This window comes from Mytilus californianus, unplaced genomic scaffold (genome assembly GCF_021869535.1).
Source record: "Mytilus californianus isolate M0D057914Y unplaced genomic scaffold, xbMytCali1.0.p SCAF_4, whole genome shotgun sequence".
Classification (NCBI taxonomy): Eukaryota; Metazoa; Mollusca; class Bivalvia; order Mytilida; family Mytilidae; genus Mytilus; species Mytilus californianus.
Window position 1 is genome coordinate 59,515,405 of NW_026262690.1, and position 23,721 is coordinate 59,539,125.

Here is a 23,721-nt window from a genome sequence, read left to right on the forward strand (position 1 = left end):
TTATATGCACACAAAAATAACAAATGTTAAGCTTTTAAGATTATTTTAAAAAGTGAAACAGACTAAATAAAAGATATGAATCCATGTATAAAACCATGATAAGCATGTATCTCTTCACAACACCCTTCTTATAAGTGTTGACATAGAGTAGTGTTTGTCTACAATATCTTTTTATAAGATTTGTTATAAGTTTTCATTTCAGTACTGTTTGAACATATACATGTGTTTGGATTTTTTAGTTGTCTTGATCTTTATTTTTTTATTTCTAAAGTGAATCATCAATAAGATTTGTATACAATTGATTTTTCTTTTATTTTCTTGAAATAAAGTTCACTTAACTTATTTTCAAGAAATATTTCAACAACATTTCGAATATTATATAGGGGAAATAATTTTCTGGTGAATAAAAAAAAAAACTTATCAATAGAAATCATTTTTTTTTTGTTAATTGTTCTGATCAATATCATTCACTTTCAGAAAATAACTTAAAACTAGAGGCTCTCAAGAGCCTGTGTCGCTCACCTGTATTTACTGATGCTTTGGAAATCATGTAAAATAAGGTTAAAATCATAATCAATAGTATTAGATATTAGATATTATAATGATATCTAAGATAATAACAAAAAACTGCAAAATTTTTGTAAAATTACTAACTCAGGGGCAGCAACCCAACAACGAGTTGTCGGATTCGTCTGAAAATTTCAGGGCAGATAAATCTAAATCTGATGAACATTTTTGCCACCTGTCAGATTTGCTCTAAATGCTTTAGTTTCAGAGATATAAACCAAAAACTGCATTTTACCCCTATGTTCTATTTTTAACCAAGTCGGCCATGATGGTTGGAAGGCGGGGTCATCGGACAAATTTTTTTAAAATAAATACCCTAATAATGATTATGGCCAAGTATGGTTAAATTTGTCTCAGTAGTTTCAGAGAAGAAGATTTTTGTAAAAGATTACAAAAAAATTGACTATAAAGGGCAATAACTCCTAAAGGGGTCGACTGACAATTTTGGTCATGCGACTTATTTGTAGATCTTACTTTGCTGAACATTATTGCTGTTTACAGTTTATCTCTATCTATAATAATATTCAAGATAATAACCAAAAACTGCAAAATTTCCTTAAAATTACAAATTCAGGGGCAGCAACCCAACAACAGATTGTAAGATTTGTCTGAAAATTTCAGGGCAGATAGATCTTGACCTGATAATCAGTTTTACCTAATGTCAGATTTACTCTAAATGCTTTGGTTTCAGAGATATAAGCCAAAATCTACATTTTACCCCTATGTTCTATTTTTAGCCATGGCAGCCATCTTGGTTGGTTGGCGGGGTCATCTGACACATTTTTTAAACTAGATACCCTAATGATGATTGTGGCCAAGTTTGGTTAAATTTGGCCCAGTGGTTTCAGAGGAGAAGATTTTTGTAAAAAGCTAACGACGACGACAGACACCGGACGCCAAGTGATGAGAAAAGCTCACTTGGTCCTTCGGGCCAGGTGAGCTAAAAACATATCCCTGCCCTACAATACCTTTGGGCACTGTTAATGCATTAACAATATTTTTGTTTTGTTTACCCTGCAAGTATCCGATGTCTATAAGGCAGATTTGATGCATTGTATGAGATACATAGGTTAGAATACAGTCTATATTGGTTCTAACATTGATTTTATTTTCAATAGTTTACTACATAAATAAACATGTATTGCTATCTAATTATTAACACTTGAGGTGTTACATTCTGTCAATACCTATGTTTAGTCATGCTTTCTCAGACAGCTTGTGACATCTTTACACTAAACAAACTGGAGGTGTACTAATTGATATTTTAGTCTGGTAAAACATGGTTTATTTGTTAGTTGTAATTGGGATTGGATCTAGCATACAGTACTGGGAGTACTTTTAGAAAAGTAATTGTGACCTTGTCATTTTGTATTTTGCTTTTACACTTTGTACAGATCTGATCAGTCAAGCCCTTTCTGTCTGAACTTAACAGTTTGTTCAAATATTGTGCTTACAGCACAGATTAGGGGAGGGTTGAGAGCTTTCAAAACATGTCCACTATTATGGCTCACTATGTAGTATGGATTTTGCTCATTGTTGAAGGCTGTATAGTGACTTGTAGTTGTTTTTGGTCTTTGGTGGATAGTTGGCGCTCAACTAATTATTTTCCAATAGAGGAAATAGTTTATTCTAGACTAAGTTCATGCATACCTCAGAAACTGATTAACAAAAGAAAAAACCCTGACATAGTACACACATATTATATGTATATAAACATTCTATACATAGAACTATTGTATCTTGGAAACTAGGTGTCTAATGAATAAAGTATGCATAAAATCGTAATTCTTTTTGGTGAAGACTGACAAACAATTTAGCCTCAATTGACAAAGTTCTACTTCACAAAAAATTGAATACAAAATCCTTAATTCCTCCCTCATCCCTAAAAAAATTTATACAAAAATGTCCCAGAGGCAGGAAAAAGAAAAAAAATCTTTTAATTCACTTAAACTTCAGATTGAAATTACATTAATTATAGTAATGTCTAGATAAATTACCTCCCCGTGGATCAACTATGAGCAAAAGTTATCTCTCCTGGCAGAATCACAAAAAAATAAAATTGTTATTCTATTTAAATAGAACTAGTACCTGTCTTTTTTTTACTTACTATCTCTGGGTCAATTCCATTGCAGGTAAATTGTTAGTCCCTTTTGGTTTCATTATCCTAGTAGGAAATGCCATGATTTATCATATAATTTTGAATAAAACTTTTTTTATCATTTCTTTTGAGTTACCAGTTATTTGCTGATCACATTTGCTCTTGCTCAAAATACTCAAACATTTTCTATTTTTCTTACTTTCTAAGCATCTGTTCACACTATACTTACACATGGTTTATATGGAGATTATATGTGATATTTGGTGAATAATCTATATATATTACCCTTGATTCTATCATCACACTTTTAAGTCACTATATATTGTGTAAATAAATCCTCTTTGGAATTTAATAATTTGTATTTAGTTGCACCATTTTTAACTTTTAAAAAATGGCCACAATGCTTAACCTGATGAACTGAAATTTATCCAAAAGAACTGCTTTCATTAAACAAAATTATTTTAAAATCACTGTATTACCTTTTGGTTTTTTTTTTTGCTATTTGGATAATGAGTCATAATTGTGTACTAAAAGAGCTGTCATGAGCATTTATATTTTACATTCATGCTTTTTAAATGCTCATAATAAAATCACCAAAATTATCATCCCAATATTAATAATAGTATCACTGATAACAAAAGCTTTGGCATACCTAATATTCAATGTAAATGTTAACTTACCTATTTCACATTTATCTCCCCTGAAGTTAGTCGATGAACAGTCACATGTAACACCATTGTCTTCTTCAATACACACACTACCATGTAAACAAGGACTATTTGTTATACACTCCTTTGTACCCATTGTCATGTTTAATGAGTCCAATATCTTTGGTCTGAAAAGTGGACCACCACAATTACTGTAAAGAATATTTCTAATATATCCATTAAATCTGGTCTCAAAGAAAACCGAAGGCAGTGTCAAGGCCTGTGTTCTGTCTTCATAGTCTTTAGATATGCCTCCAACAAAAACATAATTATTAAATTTATTCTGAATACCAAAGAGTTGATCTTTGCCTTGGTATTTTCTAGGGTGTGTAGAATCATCGACATGTAGAGATATGTAAGAGTCTTTACGAATTATCAGTACTTTATGCCAAATATTGTCATGTAATTGTTCACCAGCGACCAGTCTCATCTTACCACTACCTAAATCAAACACTACATGTAGCTTTCCTTTTAAAAGTTTGACTTCAAAATAATCGTTAATACCCCCATCATCTGTATAAAATAGTAAAACATTTTCAAAAGTTGTTTTAAATTCCATTTGTATTGAACCATTTCTGCAGGGCTTCCATTCCTCTATCTTAACAAATGCAAATTCCGATCCTTTAATTTCAAATCCTGCAGTGCAGACATTTATTAATATTGCTGCAATACAGAAAACAGTTGACACCATTTCTTGTAACAGAGCCATTATGAAATCACATTATATTCTTTAAGTTAACATGTTCTTATTCAAGCAAGAATATAAAAGTAATTTTTGCTCTTTTCAGAACTCATACCAATCAACTATTTTCCGACAAATATTACCATTCTTGATTTCCAATGGAAGAAGTAATACAAAATTGAACTGTAATGAAAAATCATTCTAATCCAGACAAAGTTTGGAATCTCTTTGATGTAACTGCTTTTTAATAAAACCGTAGTTATGATTACCATAAAAAATCATATCGTTGTGCGACCAAGAGTCTATAGTTGTCTATTCCATAAATGTAATCAGAGTTCGGAGAAAATTATTGATTACACATAACTTCTGGCACTTCAGGATATATCATTGCTATTGATGCACTGTTTGTGCTGGAGTATAACATAAAGATTTTATAAAAGTGCTTCGTGATTTCTAATGGATGACTATTTCACTACAACCAATCAACTCATAGTTAAATTCTCCACATAAATCTGTAAAAAAACAAATAATTTGTTAAATGAAATAATTCAATTAAAACTATAAATGAACAATCCATGTTAAAATAAAGTAGTGGAAAACTTTATTCTTATTAATATCTGGTGCGATTCAGATGTAATTGCAGCCTATATATTTCGGTAATCAATTGCCGTCGCACATCGTTGTTTTTTAATTTGGAAAACTGTCATATTGATGTTTATTCATTATGAAGCATATTTAAGCACCAAAAAACTCCGAATTTCAATCTCCTGGAAAGATCATTGATTATATCTAAGTTATGAGAAGCAGGATGCTGTGATGTCTTAAATTGCGTTACAAGTCTTTAATTTCAGTACAGTAATTTGCACATTATTCAACAAGATTGTTTTATTATTAGAAAGATTTTATCACAAAAGAGAAATATAGAGAATAAAGTTTAGAATTTGATTAGTTCATATTTAAGTTAGGAAGTTTATTTAAAGAGGAAAAGCAAATTAAAATTTATTACATTCTATCAAGAGTCAAGATAAATATATTATGAATTATCATGAATACCTGTGATTTTTTATATAGATAGATTTTCACATTAAGCAATTTCAACTTCTAACCTGTTAGTAGTAAAACACCCAAAAAAGGAAGTTTATTTAAAGAGGAAATGCAAATTAAAATTTATTACATTCCATCAAGAGTCAAGATAAATATATTATGAATTATCATGAATACCTGTGATTTTTTATATAGATAGATTTTTACATTAAGCAATTTCAACTTCTAACCTGTTAGTAGTTAAACACCCAAAAAATTCTTAAACTCATTTTAAAATGAAAACTAGTATCTTGAGGAAGATGCCCATAATAGAGTTCATGAAAATCCAAGATAAGATTTAGCTAATAGTACTGGACACAGGATAAAGGAAAGATAGGAATATTGCCATAAAGATTTCTCATTCCGTTTTCTCACATTTGGATAGCTGTCTGATTGGCATTCATAACACACCTCCTCATTATTTTTTAAATAAGAGTTCATATGAGTGAAATAGACTCATATATTCTACAATAGCTACTATACATAATAGATCTTTATAGACTTTCCTATGAACAATGCTTTATAACAAAATTACAGGAAATCAGCTATTCGGATTGTAAATGATTCCACAAGGGATGTATAAAGTAAATATTTTAAAATTGCTGCACCTTGATCTTTTAATTAATTGTTGATTGTTGTTTGCTCAACATCCCTTGGCAAATATTATGTGCATATTCAGGATGAGCTTGCACTTTTGTAATAATCAATTAGCAATATATACACTGAGAGTGGTAGACAAATACTGATTTAGATATATGAAATGTTTTGTTTTGATTGTGTTGTTTGGCTTCTGTCTCAATTACTCACTAATTTATTGTAACTGGAGAGCATGATTCTTATTTGAAAATCACATGTGTCTGCTCTAGGACTCAAACCAGGGATATCTGTGTTACAAGTCAGTGCTCTAACCCACTGAGCTAAAGAAGTACTTCCCTAGCTCAAACACTTATGGCTGACCAAGTATCTACTACTAAAGCAATCTTGTCACACTTCCCCCACCTTAGTGTTAACATATTTCATCATTTAAATTCAAGTTCAATAATATACACAATTAGGCATTAATATATTAATACAACTGAATAATTAATAGGATCCGGAAACAAGTATCATCTCCAACCACAGTGGGAGTTTTAGCTGGGCGCCAAATGTAACCAGTGAGCATGACTCATAGTCACTAGAAAATCACATTGCCAAGACTCTAACCCAGGACCACTGCATTAAAAGTCAGCACACTAACCGACTGAGCAAAAGACTCTAATCCAGGACCTCTGCATTAAAAGTCAGCAAACTAACTGACTGAGCAAACTCTAACCCAGGACCTCTGCATTAAAAGTCAGCACACTAACTGACTGAGCAAAAGACTCTAACAAAGGGACCTCTGCATTGAAAGTCAGCACACTAACAGACTGAGCAAAAGACTCTAACCCAGGACCTCTGCATTAAAAGTCAGTACACTAACCGACTGAGCAAAAGACTCTAACCCAGGACCTCTGCATTAAAAGTCAGCACACTAACAGACTGAGCAAAAGACTCTAACCCAGGACCTCTACATTAAAAGTCAGCACACTAACAGACTGAGCAAAAGACTCTAACCCAGGACCTCTGCATTAAAAGTCAGCACACTAACCGACTGAGCAAAAGACTCTAACCCAGGACCTCTGCATTAAAAGTCAGCACACTAACCAACTGAGCAAAAGACTCTAACCCAGGACCTCTGCATTAAAAGTCAGCACACTAACCGACTGAGCAAAAGACTCTAACCCAGGACCTCTGCATTAAAAGTCAGCACACTAACCGACTGAGCAAAAGACACTAACCCAGGACCTCTGCATTAAAAGTCAGCACACTAACCGACTGAGCAAAAGACTCTAACCCAGGACCTCTGCATTAAAAGCCAGCACACTAACCGACTGAGCAAAAGACTCTAACCCAGGACCTCTGCATTAAAAGCCAGCACACTAACCGACTGAGCAAAAGACTCTAACCCAGGACCTCTGCATTAAAAGTCAGCACACTAACCGACTGAGCAAAAGACTCTAACCCAGGTTCTCTGCATTAAAAGTCAGCACACTAACCGACTGAGCAAAAGACACTAACCCAGGACCTCTGCATTAAAAGTCAGCACACTAACCGACTGAGCAAAAGACTCTAACCCAGGACCTCTGCATTAAAAGTCAGCACACTAACTGACTGAGCAAAAGACTCTAACAAAGGGACCTCTGCATTGAAAGTCAGCACACTAACAGACTGAGCAAAAGACTCTAACCCAGGACCTCTGCATTAAAAGTCAGTACACTAACAGACTGAGCAAAAGACTCTAACCCAGGACCTCTGCATTAAAAGTCAGCACACTAACAGACTGAGCAAAAGACTCTAACCCAGGACCTCTACATTAAAAGTCAGCACACTAACAGACTGAGCAAAAGACTCTAACCCAGGACCTCTGCATTAAAAGTCAGCACACTAACCGACTGAGCAAAAGACTCTAACCCAGGACCTCTGCATTAAAAGTCAGCACACTAACCGACTGAGCAAAAGACTCTAACCCAGGACCTCTGCATTAAAAGTCAGCACACTAACCGACTGAGCAAAAGACTCTAACCCAGGACCTCTGCATTAAAAGTCAGCACACTAACCGACTGAGCAAAAGACACTAACCCAGGACCTCTGCATTAAAAGTCAGCACACTAACTGACTGAGCAAAAGACTCTAACCCAGGACCTCTGCATTAAAAGCCAGCACACTAACCGACTGAGCAAAAGACTCTAACCCAGGACCTCTGCATTAAAAGTCAGCACACTAACCGACTGAGCAAAAGACTCTAACCCAGGACCTTTGCATTAAAAGTCAGCACACTAACCGACTGAGCAAAAGACACTAACCCAGGACCTCTGCATTAAAAGTCAGCACACTAACCAACTGAGCAAAAGACTCTAACCCAGGACCTTTGCATTAAAAGTCAGCACACTAACTGACTGAGCAAAAGACTCTAACCCAGGACCTCTGCATTAAAAGTCAGCACACTAACAGACTGAGCAAAAGACTCTAACCCAGGACCTCTACATTAAAAGTCAGCACACTAACAGACTGAGCAAAAGACCCTTAACCAGGATCTCTGCATTAAAAGTCAGAACACTTATAGACTGAGCAAAAGAAGTATTTCCCTAGCTCAACCTCCTACAGCTGGCTAAGTATCTACTACTTAAATAAATCATTCTCGTCACAACATATTGTGCAAAATCAACTATTCCTACAATGATCATATCAATAATTAAACAGCTGATCTTATTACAGTGTGTATGAGGCTATTGAATCAAAACCTCTGTGAGAAGTTCTTTCATTATTCAGTTTCAAAATGTAATCATGCATGTTTTCTGAGTATAAATTAATTGAAGCACCTGTATGATATGTTGTAAATCTTTAATAGACACAATATAAAACCAATAACACTGCTTCATTTACTTTGTCAGATAAAAGAATATTTAACAGGTATTAATACAAATGATAAACAACCAGGAATAGTCATATCTATCCTCTCCCTATGATTGTTAAAACTATAACTGTGAGTTAACTAACAATACCCGCCCCCTAAATTTGATTATCTCACTTGCTAGATAATTCCTTTATGCACATCCTCAGGTAGTGTTCTATGACTGTAAAGTTTCATCAATATCTGTCTGTCTTTAAAGAGTAGTTGAACAATAACCATACTATGCAATATTAAAGTTAGACGTAAATTTAATAAGTTGGATTATCTCCAAATGACATAAAAATAAATTTTACATTTCCAAAGGGCTAATAACAGAGTTAACACCAATAAAGGGGGCACGGTAGTATTTCCTGGCCCATAGGGATAATGATAGCCTTTTTAGAATAACCACCACTTTCTAACACTGCCAAAAATTCTACATACACAGTTAACTGAAGTACTTTCATTATAATATTCATAAATTAATTTGAATATGTATGATGACCATTTACCTTTTTTGCTATTTTTATGAACCAAGGCCACTGGTGCTTTTAGGTCTTTTATCATGCAGTGAATACAAAATTTTTAAAAAATCTCATAAATTCATTTTCACCTGTATGTAAAATTATTTCATATTTTTCTACACCTGATTCATCCCTCAGTTTGGGAAAGAATGTTCTGTAGATTTTTTTGTCCAATCACAATGTTCAGATACATTGACTTAAGTGGGGTACACAAAAGAGCAACCTAAACTCCGGAATATAAACACTACAGTGCCACCTAAAACAGTTATTGCACACTGATTGTGTTAAGAAATCCTAGATATTGTTCAGGCAGAACTACTGTAAAAACAATTGATTGGCACTGATTTTTAAAGTCATCCAAGATATTGCTTAAATAAACCTTTGCTATAAATTTTATAAAAATTCAACATGAAATGTAGGAGTGAGAGGGCTAGAAGATGAAACAGAAGGATAGACTGAGGTACTGTGTTACTTAAGTTGATCATAAATCCACATTTTGGCTGGGGAAAATTAAAAAAAAAGTTAGATATAAGAAAGTATCAGAAATGTTATCTAATAACATAGTCTCAATGTATTATGGCCATATATTTTTTTGGTGATAGCCACATATAATTGTTTATAGCACTGCTCTCATTTTTATATCTATAACAGCATTATTCACTTGTTTAGAGATAAAATTTTTGTCAAACATTATTTCTAGATTTGAATCTATGCTGATGTTTTTTTTTAGGTTTAATAGAAGAAATAAACATAACTATGTTGACTAATATATGCAATGAAGTTCATCTCAAAGGTAGCAAAGTAATAAAATGTTTTATAATTCACAACAAGAAAATACATCAATCATAGTGATGAGGAATGTTTGTAGAATGTACTGCTATAAATTTCATTCATTGTAATGTTTTTGGTTGAAGACTGATAACACATCATAAACTTTAAATTTTCAAGTAAATCTATTATCAACCCAAAACAATAGTCAATATCTATATTATCTTCTTATCTACATTTTAGAAGAAACTCATGGATATATGTTTTATTTGTCCACCTATTTATTAAAAATGCCTTGTCTCCTTCATTTTGGGTTGTAGATCTTTTAAGCTTGTATTATCAATTCCTTAACATATATCACACAGGCGCTTGTCTCTGAAATTTTTTATCTATATATAACTTAATATAACATTCTGGCTGTGACATATCTCTAGTGTGCTGACTCTACCAATCAATCAAATCAATCTATTTTGCTCAAGATATGATTTTTGTCCCCAAAATGAGGAATTGTCAATTTTCTGTTTTTTTAAGAATAAAAGGAGATGTGGGGTAAACCTCAATGAGACAGCATACAGACAACTAAAGCAGTCTTCTCGCTGAACCACAGGCCCAGCAGCCCAGGCTTGTAAAATTGCTCTCGGGCCTGTAAAAATCATATTTACAGGCCAACAGAATCTAACTAAAATTTTCCAAAAATTGAGCTCCGGGCCTGTAGATTTTAAAGTTCATCGTGAAGACTGCTAAAGTAACTATTTTGGATTCATTGTCATTTGTAGGATACCCATTTTCGTAGATTACTTGGAGTATAGGGAAACTATGAATTCAAATAAAATGTGAGTAAACAATTATTCTTATGAATTGTAGATAGACTTTGGCAAATCCATGAATATAAATACCCAGGAAAATACAAATTTTTCTCAATCCACCAAAATAAATGAATCCACAGTCAAAAGCATATTTTGCATTTTTATTAAACATCGGTTGATATTCAATAACCACATTCCAGATTAAATATATAATTAAATAAAAGTTCATTCTTTTCAATAATTACATAGTATAATTCTTAAAAACACTTTTCAAATTAGTTCATCATGCCGAAGATTAGATGACATTCAAAACTACAGCTTTCAGAAATAAGTAATTAACTGTAAGATTAATGAAAACCTTCTTCTTAATCTAATTTCCATCAGAAAATTGTCTGAATTAATTTTCTGGTTATGTAACCTTATATTGAAAGAAAACCAATAACTATATTTATTGACTTTCATTAATTCAAAGTTCTAGTGACATAAAGCAAAAGTACAAATTGAGATTCTGATATTGCTTAAATGTCTGTTGCAATATTTATGATCTGGTGGTAAATTTCAAGATGAACAACAGCAACAGACATGAAAGACAAATTTCTGTAAGATAATAATTAACACATTGTATCTTCTTTATTCTAAATTATAACATAAGAGATATGTAAAGATGGAAGACCATTTCTAATAATGACCTTCTGGGGTACAGATTAATTAGATGGTTTCAATAACATGTGTGAGTGTGGGAGGTCGAAGGTTCAACCCCTCCCCCCGGGTCAAACCAAAGACTTAAAAAGTGCTATTTGCTGCTATTGTTATAAGACGGGTCAGCTTGGAGTCAGAGCAGTGTGTCCGGGTATGGTGACATGTCTTCCTGTAGACTGTTACCTTGTGAACTAGCACGTTAAAAAATCCGGCTCAACGTGTCGGTTTAGAACAAGGCAGAGTTAACATTCATATTACATTAACATGTTCTCGTCCTGAATATGCATATTAATTTGCGGCTGGACGTTAAGCATCCATCCATCATCATAATTATCAATAACATGCGATGGAAACAACAAATATACAAGAAGAAAGATGTTAGGGGTATATGTCAATGAGACTGCAACCTAACCATACAAAAACCAAAAGTTAGTATATATTTGTTTAATTGTTAAATCTATCATCAAAGTTTTGGTCTTTTGCAATTCAAAAAGTTTTTGGTGTTCTTTGTATATTTTTGAACTCAACAATATGATCTATTTATATGCTTTCAATATGGTGTGAGCATGCACTCTTTATTGAAGACCATGTTCAGAGCTTCAATCTTTTGTGTGAATTTATTCTATGAATCTAGGATATTGTGTTATGTAAATCTAAACCATTTAATATTGCTAAGGATACCTTTTTTCTTTTATTTGCAAAAAATTTGCTGAAAATGTCATTAGTGTCCATCATCACTGATATTTGACATTTGCACATTTAAAATTCATTTTTCTATCTTCAACTTTTTTATTTTTGATTACAATTGAACCTACATACATTAAGACATTCTATAGTTGATAAAATTTCTTTTTATTGTTGAAGGCTTTATTTCTAGCTTAAAGTGATATTGTTACTAGTTATACCTTAAAATGATAAAAGTAATATACTGGTACAGTGAAATCATTGAAATGTCAATGCATTATTAATCTTCACTTTCTCTTTACAATTACAATATAATCTCTTATGTCCCCTGCTTTCCTCCTTGATGGTTAAATATAAATGAGAAACAGACATATGTGGGTAGTTAAGAGATAACTAACAAAAAACTTCATAAAACCCAAATATAACAATATTTGGAATGACTTGGATAAATAGGTTGAATAAAAATACCAATAATCAATTTCATCTGTGCTGTTAGATGATTTATGAAAATATGGCCATATACATGTACATTTACACACAAAAATCTGGTCATACCACAAGTTTTTGATGTCAATGTGAAATAAATTGTACATTTTCTACTACAAATAGCTTTTTTTTTATTCCAATGTCCTACAGGATCAAAGATTTACCAAAACCATAATATTAATGCATACTATCTTATATAAATTGATGCTTTAAATCAGAAATTTCCTTCTTTTATGAGTGGGTTGCAATATTTCTTAACTCTAGAAAGTAAACCATTTGGCTGGACATATGTTCCGAGTCTGCAGATTTTTTAAGGACATATGTATTCAGCGTAGAACATTGATATATTTCTAACAAGCTACAGACTTGTATTACTAGCACATGAGGTCTATCTTATAGCATATATTTTTAAAAGGACTATTTGGAATATTGGTATAAAGTCACATTGGTAATCTGGTGTTAGAAAATGTTGTGTGAGGATGTTTACAAATGTAAAGATATATACCATAAATGACTTTATTTTCAAAAACAAACAGTTAATGGATTCAATTTAAGTTCTTCAACATGTAAGCAACTGAGCATATCAAAAACAATAAATTTTATCACTGAGAGTGGACAAAAATTGTAATTATCAGGCTGAGGAGCAAAGAGAAGAAAAAATTGTTTCTCTTACTGTGGATTCATTTATTTTCGTGGGTATCAATTTTCGTGGATTGAGGAAAAATTACATTTTCGTGGATATTTGATTTCGAGGTTTTGGCAAAGTCTGCATACATTCCTATAGAAGATTTGTAATTCGTTGAACATTTGAATTCGTGGTTCTTGGGTAACCATGAAATCCACGAAAATTGGTATCCAACGAATAATAATGAATCCACAGTATATGTTTTTCATTGTAAAAATCTTCGATATTGAACTAGGAGAATATGATTTATTTGTCAAAGACAATGCAGCTTCCTAATATTTTAATAAAACTGGTTTTTCATTTTGTCAAAGTGATTTAAAAATTTTGAATTTTGTGTTTCATAATTTGCAGTAAGTGGAAAATTAATTAAGCATGCAGAGTGAAATAATATCAGAACCATTCATCTAATGTTCATTCCAAACTTAAAATTTTAAATCACATTCAATAACAATTTGATTAAATGTTTCCCACTGGTGGTCTATACTATATATGGAACTTAATGCACTTAGTACCAACAATTTGCCTACACTACATTTAATGGAAATTTAGCAATAGCAATTGTTAGAAATCCCACAGAAATAAAGAGGCAGGATGTAAACATAATAGCCCTAGTAATACTACCATTCTGACATTAACTGATGAAGGTTATATTAATAAGTGACATGGTGAGGATGTTGATGAGGCTTCTATCCAAGAAGCCATATTGAATTTCTAATGGAAGCAAACTTAATAATCTGGAATATCAAAGACTACTACAAGAACATAACGACCTAATGCCTATAAATCTAACATATAATTTATGGTCGAATACTTACATGATCCATGCTGTGGCAAACAATCCAATCTCACCATGTATTGATTGGCTCCAGGATTCCTTAACATAATTCAAAATGAAATGTCGTGTGTTTGGCGATTCACATCTTTTTCACATTTCTGCTTTTAAATAATGCAAGTTCTATTGATCTTGAAATCATCTGTTTTCATCTATTATTCTTTTCACAACCAGCGTTTCAACCACATTTGTCTTATGGATCAATTCCTGCTAATAGATAAAAGCAGAGAGCATGTTTATTAAATGTCCTCAACTTTCATGAATATCTGATACAAAACCAATAGGCAATATAAATATTATATACCTTCAAATGTATCGACAATGATTGTTCTACCAAAGGTCTCTGACATTAATCCATTATGCAAATCATGTAATAACTCGTCAAAGAACATTGAATCGCTATATTGACCAAGAGAAATCAATCTAATCAATACTATTTATAACCTCAGAAAAATCCAATTCTCAGGCTGATCTACAAACTTGTTTACCATCAATTCTCCTGTTTTACTTCTGCAATATTAATCAAATTAAAGCTGAAAGTTTTACAATAATAAACATAGTGACTCAATCTAAATCAATGGAAAGCTTTGAAAACAGTATCAAACCATCAAACTATTAGGTACATCTTTTTTCTATTCACAGTCTCAGACATAGGTGATAATGAGTTCCAATTTCAGAAACGTTATTACTTTCAAAAATGTCTGTCAATGTAGTTAAATTTGTGTGATATGTATTATTGCTGTACTTGATTACATCTGAACTATAAGATAAAGGAAAACAATCCTCAAGATGAAGAACAGCAACAAACATGCTGTAATACATTGATAGTTTCTAGTTTTCATAAACATTTACTCAATAGTAATTTTTTATCCATTCATTTCAAAATTAACATGAAATCTTCCAATAGAATTAGAAATGAATTATCTCCCTCATATTCTGTCAGGCACAACAGGTGCCATATGTGAAGCAGGATCACTTGAGGAAAGCCCTGGTTTTTGGTGGGTTCGTGTTGCTCAGTCTTAAGTTTTCTATGTTGTGTTTTCTGTACTGTTGCTTGTCTTTTGGTTGTTTTTTTTTTTTTTTGCCATGGCATTGTCAGTTTGTTTTCTCGACTCATATGAGTTCAACTATCTCTTTGATATCTTCTGCCTCTCTTTTAAATGTGAAACATTTTCATCAAATTGGTTAAATTTAGCATTATTTTTCTGTTCCTCAACACTAAATTACTTCTTGCACAAAATTATTAGACTTCAAAACAATATAATATTTTAATTTCACTGCAAAACAGCACATTATGACACATTTTCATAAACAATATATAAATTGTATTTCACTGCAAAAATACTGACTGACTGTCCATCAGATTTATCTAGATTTATATGAATGTGTGCTCCTATACTTAAAATTTGTGATGAATAGGCTTTGCATTAGACCATTAAGAAGGAGGTCTGGAGCCAAGCTTCAAAGAAGAAGAAACAGAATTAAGTTGCTACAACAGTCTTCAAAGGCTTAAGATATGGCATGGTAAAAGCAACATATATCATATGTTAAATAAATGTGGATAGTGTCCATTGTGTGTAAGTCTCATAACATTTAGTCGAGACTAACTTAAGTAGAGAACAGAAACTAAAAATTCAGCAATTTTTCTATTTGTAAACACGCATAACTCTAGAAAGGTTGTGTATAAGTTTTATAACATTTGGTTGAGACAAAATAAAGTTAGAGAACGGAAACGAAAAATTCAGCAATTTTTATGTTTACAAAGGGACATAACTCAAGAATGGTAAAAGTGTCGCCACCAAATTTCGTACTTAATCTGTATTATGTAGTAATAGGTCCGAGTACACAGTTATTTCGTAGTGCATTTCTTTTAGACAATAAATGAAAATTAAAAAAATCCCACCTGCGCTTTCTCAATAATATTTTTACAGTGTGTTGTACTACTTTTGGGACAAATTATATCAAAATTATAGAAAACTTCATCGGCTCTAACTCAAAATATGGACAATTTCATGTTAAGGGGGTCTTCAAATCTTTTGACAGCTTCCGAAGTGCTAATTTTTAACATTTTTCAGCTGGACCAAATCACTACTTCACTTTAAAATTCATGACCCAAATTTTTTTACAGTGTCATTTCACCCCCCTACTTACTATTTGAGTCATAAAACATGGAGAAATAAATTTGGAAGGGGTATAAAAAAAATCAACAAGTAACACACTGTCCACACTAGGGACTATATTCGTGGACAACGAAAATCAAAGGACGATAACTGTGTACCCGGACCAATAAGCATTGTATATAAGTTTCATAACATTTGGTTGAGGCAAACTCAAGTTAGAAAATGGAAACAAAAAATTTGTACTTGATCTTAGTTTTGTGGTAATGAATATTGTGTATAGGTTTCATAATGTTTGGTTGGGGCAAACTTAAGTTACAGACTGGAAACTGAAAATTTTGCAATCTTTCGATTTATAAAGGGGCATAACTCAATAATGGTTAAAGTGACACTACCCAAATTCAACTTGATCTGTGTTTTATCAGTGGAAGTCAAAATTAAACATTGCATTGTATAAAGCATTGATTGTAGTTGATTCAACTATAATCATGGACAAAGGAAGATAACTCCAATTTTAAAAATTACTTGATATTTAGAAGAAACTAAAAATTTTGCAATTTTTCCATTTATAAAGGGGCATAACTCAAGAACAGTTAAAGTGATGCCACCAAAATTCAAACTTGATCTGTGTTTTGTGGTAATAAGCATTTGTGTATAAGTTTCATAACATTTGGTTGAGGCAAACTTGAGTAAGAGAACGGAAACTAAAAATTTTGCAATTTTTCCATTTATAAAGGGGCATAACTCTAGAATGGTTAAAGTGACGCCACCAAAATTCAAACTCTATCTGTGTTTTAAGGTAATAAGCATTGTGTATAAGTTTCATAACATTTGGTTGAGGCAAACTCAAGTTAGAGAATGGAAACCAATTTTGGGATGTACGTATGTACGTACAGACGGACAAGGGTAAAACTTAATGCCCCCTCCGCTAAGGTGGGGTATAAAAAGTGTTTGGATACAATTGACCACTGCTGTATACAAAAAGTCCAACCTTATGCTGTATGACAAAAGTGGTGCATTATCAAACCAGTTGGGTCTTGATAAAAATAATAAGGGCCAGTATATGTTCTGATAATATGCAAACAATAAAGCAAAGTAAAAACACTTGAAAGTAAAATATTTATGTTAACAAAATCTCTGACTTACCTTTATAATTTATTTTCTTTGGTATCAATGTTTGTATTTAAAAAAAAAAAGCTTTTTGAGAGATAAATGATTTTGTGGTTTCAATAATATTACTGCTATTCAAGTTTTTAAATTTCTTTATTTCTTTTAGCATTTTAATTTGTTGTTTCCCCGTACCCACAAAACTTTGAATCCTATGATTATAATAAATCAACAGTATTTACTGTTTAGACATTCTGATTTACCAGTTCACATAATATTAAGATCCATCAAATTTTAAAGAAAAATACAATGTCTTTGTTTTCTTTCATCAAAGTCTTTGATTGGTCAAAAGTCTATGTAAATGAAACTTTTGATGAAATATATGCCATTCATCATGTATTGATATTCTTTATCTTGTAAAATCTCTTATTAACAGATTCACCACTACATCTGCAAATGACTCAATATCAAGTATGTATTCTGACATTTTTCTATGCAATGCAATTAAGTACCATTAACAGGATATCAAAAACCAACACTCCTTCAATACAAGTGCATTTCATAAAAATAACAAACCTTTCTTTATGAGTAGAACAATTTATGTCTATATTATCTGCTAACCATAATAAAGTGAGAGACTGAAACCAAACACATATATAGGTCCTCAATTTATCAAAAATTTTAAGAAAATAATTTGGAATTCCTAATAAATTTTTTTTTCTAAAATCCATCATTTAAATCAAATGGAAGATTTTTTTATGTAGAGATTATCTTATGAACCTACGTTGGTAACGATAGTCCTATACTTTGAAATATTTCGGATTTTTAACACAAAAATAGTTTTTTGGGGTGCATTGATCAACAAAATTTCCCTTTACTGTGGATTCATTTATTTTTTTGTTGGTACCAATTTTTCATTTATTAAGGAAAATTTGTATTTTTGTCGATTTTTGAGTTCTTTGATTTTCAAAAGTCTCTATTTAAGGTTATCGAAAATTTATCCTTCTTTGATCATTTAAATTTGTGGTTTATCAGAACTGACTGAATCCACAGAAATAGGTACCCCACGAATAGTAATGAATCCACAGTATATTTACACTTTGGACAATGAGTTTCTTCTGGCTTTTGAGAAGATGATTTAAAAACAAGAAGATGTTTAGAGGCTACAAGACAGAAGTTATACAACAACAAAAAAAACACACAAACAACTTAAATGAAAGGAAAGACCATTAAATAAAGAATTTATATCTCAAACAATCATTGCCTTTCAAGAATTAAGTGATCCTTATGTCACAGCTATTAAAGATGGCTTCATTTACCGGAATCATTTGGCAACTGATGCTATCAAATTGAACATTACCTAATAAAGGATACCGATAAAACATTAGTCTTTGATCAGTGGGTTTGATGCTCAGTAATTGACTTGTCAATCTAATCAAAACATAGACTCATGGAAAGGAAATGCAATTATTAACTTTTGGTGCACAATGCATATCAAAAACTGTTACAAGAAAGAGAATTTTTTTGTAATGCTTTAGTAATTTCTATTATATTAAAAAATATTGTGGAACTAGAAACTGGAAAATTGTACTGGATGAAATTTTGTATTTTTATGTAAATCTTATTAGGAATAGTTTAACTGCAAATACAAGTCAAGACTGTTGATTAACATTCTGTTATGTACAAGCTAATAAGTACTATTACATATTGTAAGGAAATATATTCAAATGTCCTCTACTGCAGGATAATATACAGAGACTTTATTGCATTCAAATTTATCTTTATTATCAGCTTAAGGAAAGAAAATGGTCTTTCAAATTTGCACTCTTTAAAAGAATATTTGTTTTGCATAGGCAGTTATTTGTACTAGAACAGGCCTAATTATTCCCATATTACCAATAGTTTCTTAGATCTACAGTACATATAGGGTTAATCAGTTAAAGGTTACTTTCATTGGTTATTTTTCAGTAAATACTGATGACTTTGGATGACTCACTCAGAATTCTCTCATCAAATAATAATTTTACAAATGATTACATTGTACATATATAAAAAAAACAATTCCATTATTTAATATTTGTCTTATAGTAGAGACTTCATTTAATGTATTACGTTTACTTATAAGCCAGTACTCAATGCTCCTTACAAAACTGACACTTTGAAACTTGGATTATCAATCTCTCATCTGTCTGCTGCATTCTGCTCAGCTCTTAACAAAATTGCACATCATGGCTTTGTGGCGTCAAATACATTGACCTGGCTGTAAAAACTTTTACCTAGACTTATCACAAGACAGCATAATGTTTCAATCATTTTTCAAAATTTAGATTTTTTCCGGTACTTGCTGTAAACTAGATTTTTAGAAATGACTACAACAATACTTGACCCCATACAATCTTTGGTAATACTTAAAGGCTGAAGAAGTCTTAAAAGGTAAATTTTTATTAACCATTTAACCTGACCTGGACCATCTACTGTGGATTCATTTATTTTCGTGGATACCAATTTTCGTGGATTAAGGAAAACTCACATGTTCGTGGATATTTAATTTCGTGGTTTTGTCAAAGTCTGCATACAGGCCTATAGGAAATTTGTCATTCGTTGAACATTTAATTTCGTGGTTCATCTGTACCCACGAAAACCACGAAAATTGGTATCCAACGAATAATAATGAATCCACAGTACTTCTTTATACTATATAGGAGGTGTACCTTAGTGGAAATGCATTCAAGGCACATCTCAATCATATATGGTTCTGAAAATTGTTTTCTGCATGTTTTCAGAAGTATATCAAGAATTGACTAGCATTTAATGGGATAATCTTTTTCCTGTAGTTTTCTGCCTCAGCAGTTTACCTTTACACAGTATACATTCAACACATACAATAAGCTAGTGAAATGGGATTGACAATATAAACAAGGAATGCACTCAGACAGTATCTCAGTAATGTTTATACATGTACGTTGGCTAATTACCATATTTTAGATTTTGATAATTATCTTTACAACATGCAAAACTTCAACACACATTTCAGTCATCATCCATAATCTACTACAAAATATCTTTTCAGAAAAAGTTACTCCAATTGCAACAAGGAGTATTGATTCTCCTGCTTTGAGATTTATTTGTTAACGCTGTTTGATTTACATGTGTATCTACTCAAATCCAACTGAGATTTCAATACCTTTATTAACTCAAATTATATGAAAACAATAAATTATATTCTACTACATTTTGCAATTAAGTGGCTAACAACCACTGATTTATTATTTCGCTACAAATGATGAAACTATTTCATGGTCACAAATATGAAAAGACTATGAGATTCTCACAATTCTCATCTAAAAGGATGTAATTTGACTTTGGAGTCAATCTGAATTTAAAATGGACTTTTTCAATATTTCCAAAATTTGTAGAATAATAAACATGTTGTGATGTTACACTATTGTTTCAGAAAAAGGGTGAAGGTTTGGTACCATTAAAACGTTTAAACCCGCTGCATTTGTTTGCACCTGTCCTAAGTCAGGAATCTGATGTTCAGTAGTTGTCGTTTGTTGATGTGGTTCATAAGTGTTTCTCGTTTCTCGTTTTTTATATAGATTAGACCATTGGTTTTCCCTTTTGAATGGTTTTACACTAGTAATATTTTGGGGCCCTTTATAGCTTACTGTTCGGTGTGAGCCAAGGCTCCGTGTTGAAGACCGTATTGTGACCTATAATGGTTTACTTTTATAAATTTTGACTTGGATGGAGAGTTGTCTCATTGGCACTCATACCACATCTTCTTATATCTACTGAATGTAATTGTAACATATATACCTTAAAACAAGAGTGCACATGCTGAAATGTCTAGCTGGCTATACTGATTACATTGATTTTAAGTTGAAAGTCTTAAAGATAAAGGTTTTACTACAAGTATCACATAAACTTAACATTTTATCCATGACAATGAGGTCAAGGTCAGATAAATCCTTTCAGACAGACACGTACACCTTACAATTATTCCATACACCAAATACAGTTGTCCTATTGCTTATGGTACCTGAAAAACAGACAAAATACATAAACTTCACAATGACCAATGTACCATGAAAATGAGGTCACAGTCACATGATACCTGCCTGTACCCTTACAATTATTCCATACACCAAATATAGCTGACCTATATCACTCATAAGTGAGAAATTCACATGACAAAAAAAAAGTAATTTTTACATCAAATGACAGTGAGGACATTCCGATGTATTGCTGTCGCCTAGATTTCCATTACGTAACTTTCGTGTTGGGATTGTAACCGATCTATAAACATGATAAATACACGGACATTATCGAGTGCAAAATAACATTCCTTATCGCTTGTTATAAATTTAATTTTTCAATGGATACTCATAAAAATATTTTTTTTAGAACATAAATTAATAATATGAAAATGTTGTGTCGTTAGAAATATATATATATATAAGTAAAAAATCTTTAATATATATGCACACATACAGAAAATGTGTGTTAACGCATGCAGAAGAATATCTCAAGAACGTTTGCAATCTCCCATGCAGAGTTATCGGTCCTCACTCTCTCTCAAAGAGTGTCCACCATGCACTTGCACTGCACTATTATTAATATAGTAGAATAGAATGGTATACAAATGGATGAAAATTATATATACAAATTGTAACTGTAATATACAAATATTAATATAATATATAACAACAAACCAGAGTATACTGATTTGTGTCACTTCAATATCATTTTTATTACGGCGAGGTTGAATTCCCTGTCATTTATTTATCATCCATGCACGAACTTGTCTAAGAAAAAAAATTATATCTGTACATTAACCTCACTTTCAGGTATAGAGATGTGATTTCTGAGACAAGTGCTTGTGACCATCCACAAGAACTTGCAGACATCCGATGTTCAGTACTTCAGTACTTTGATTTTTTCAAGCAATCGCTGAACTATGAAAATGAGGTCAAGGACAATGGACATATGACAGATCGAAACTTCCTAACATAAGGTATCTGCATACAAGGTATGAAGCATCCAGTTCTTCTACCTTCAGAAAACTGCGACTTTATGTACATGCTCAGATATATAATAGAGAACATTACCTTTTTTACTAACGTCTGGCACATATTCATTTTGACATCACTTTTAATATACATGTATTACAGTTAACTTTAAGCTAATATTTACATTTTTTAAAGCCTTTATTCAGATACTCTAAATTGTGGTAATTGATGGTTTACATACTGGTATGTTTGTATGACAGTATTGAAATAACAGGACACATTAACCCGAAAATGAACTTCTGCTTATACACTCTTGAATTAACATAAACTGTAATAACAAGATGTTTTGTGAGCTAATAGCACACTAATTATACCATTCCTCAATCATAAAAAATGGTGACGAATAGTTGTCTCATTGGCAATCATACTTTAAAGATTTGGCAATCAAGGAGAAAACTATAGAAAGAACTGAAATAAATAGGGAATGTGTCCATGGGACACAGATGATCTCCCTGCTTGCATATCATATAAAGTTATAAAGGTACATAACTGAAGAACGGTACAAGTGACGCTACCCACATTTGTACTTGATCTGAGTTTTGTGGTAATAAGTATTGTGTAATAGTTTCATAACATATGGTTGAGGCAAACTTAAGTTAGAGAATGGAAACGAAAAATTCAGCAATTATTCCAATTTGTAAAGGGGCATAACTCTAGAACAGTAAAAGTGATGCCACCAAAATTCATAATTGATCTGTATTTTGTGGTAATAAGCATTGTGTATTAGTTTCATAACATTTGGTTGAGGCAAACTTAAGTTGGAGAACGAAAACGAAAAAAATTCAGCAATTTTTCCATTTGTAAATGGGCATAACTCTGGAACGGTTAAAGTGACACCACGAAAATTCAAACTTGATCTGTATTTTATGGTAATAAGCATTGCATATAAGTTTCATAACATTTGGTTGAGGCAAACTAAAGTTAGAGAATGGAAACGAAAAATTCAGCAATTTTTCCATTTGTAAAGGGTCATAACTCTAGAAAGGTTAAAGTGACACCACCAAAATTCAAACTTGATCTGTGTTTTGTGGTAATAAGCATTGTGTATAAGTTTCATAACATTTGGTTGAGGCAAACTAAAGTTAGAGAATAGAAACCAACTTTGGGACCTACAGACAGACGGAGGTACAGACGTACAGAGGGACAAGGGTAAAACTTAATGTCCCCTCCGGTACGGCGGGGGCATAAAAATGTATAAACATCGTATGGTATAACCAGATTAGAGGGGTGTCATATATTAAGAAGCTTTGACTAGTAGTTGCTGAGAACCATATAATACACATAGACAAGATAAACTAGTTTAACCTCCACCAGACATAGACAAGGTAAACCAGT

General features: G+C 32.0%; 1 protein-coding gene across 6 annotated transcripts in view; it reads right to left on the minus strand.

Annotated features, from left to right (window-relative positions):
- Nucleotides 1–23,721, minus strand: part of LOC127738290 (neurexin-1-like) — a 90,623-nt gene that overhangs the window by 60,152 nt on the left and 6,750 nt on the right. For 5 of the 6 annotated variants that reach the window (XM_052249481.1, XM_052249483.1, XM_052249480.1 and 2 more), the window contains exons 2-3: nucleotides 14,074–14,300; nucleotides 3,346–4,566 (exon numbers count right to left, since the gene is read on the minus strand). In XM_052249481.1, the coding sequence (XP_052105441.1) occupies nucleotides 3,346–4,081 (736 nt within the window). In that variant the 5' untranslated portion in view covers nucleotides 4,082–4,566; nucleotides 14,074–14,300. The remainder of the gene's footprint in view (nucleotides 1–3,345; nucleotides 4,567–14,073; nucleotides 14,301–23,721) is intronic. The other variant, XM_052249479.1, reaches the window with a different exon arrangement.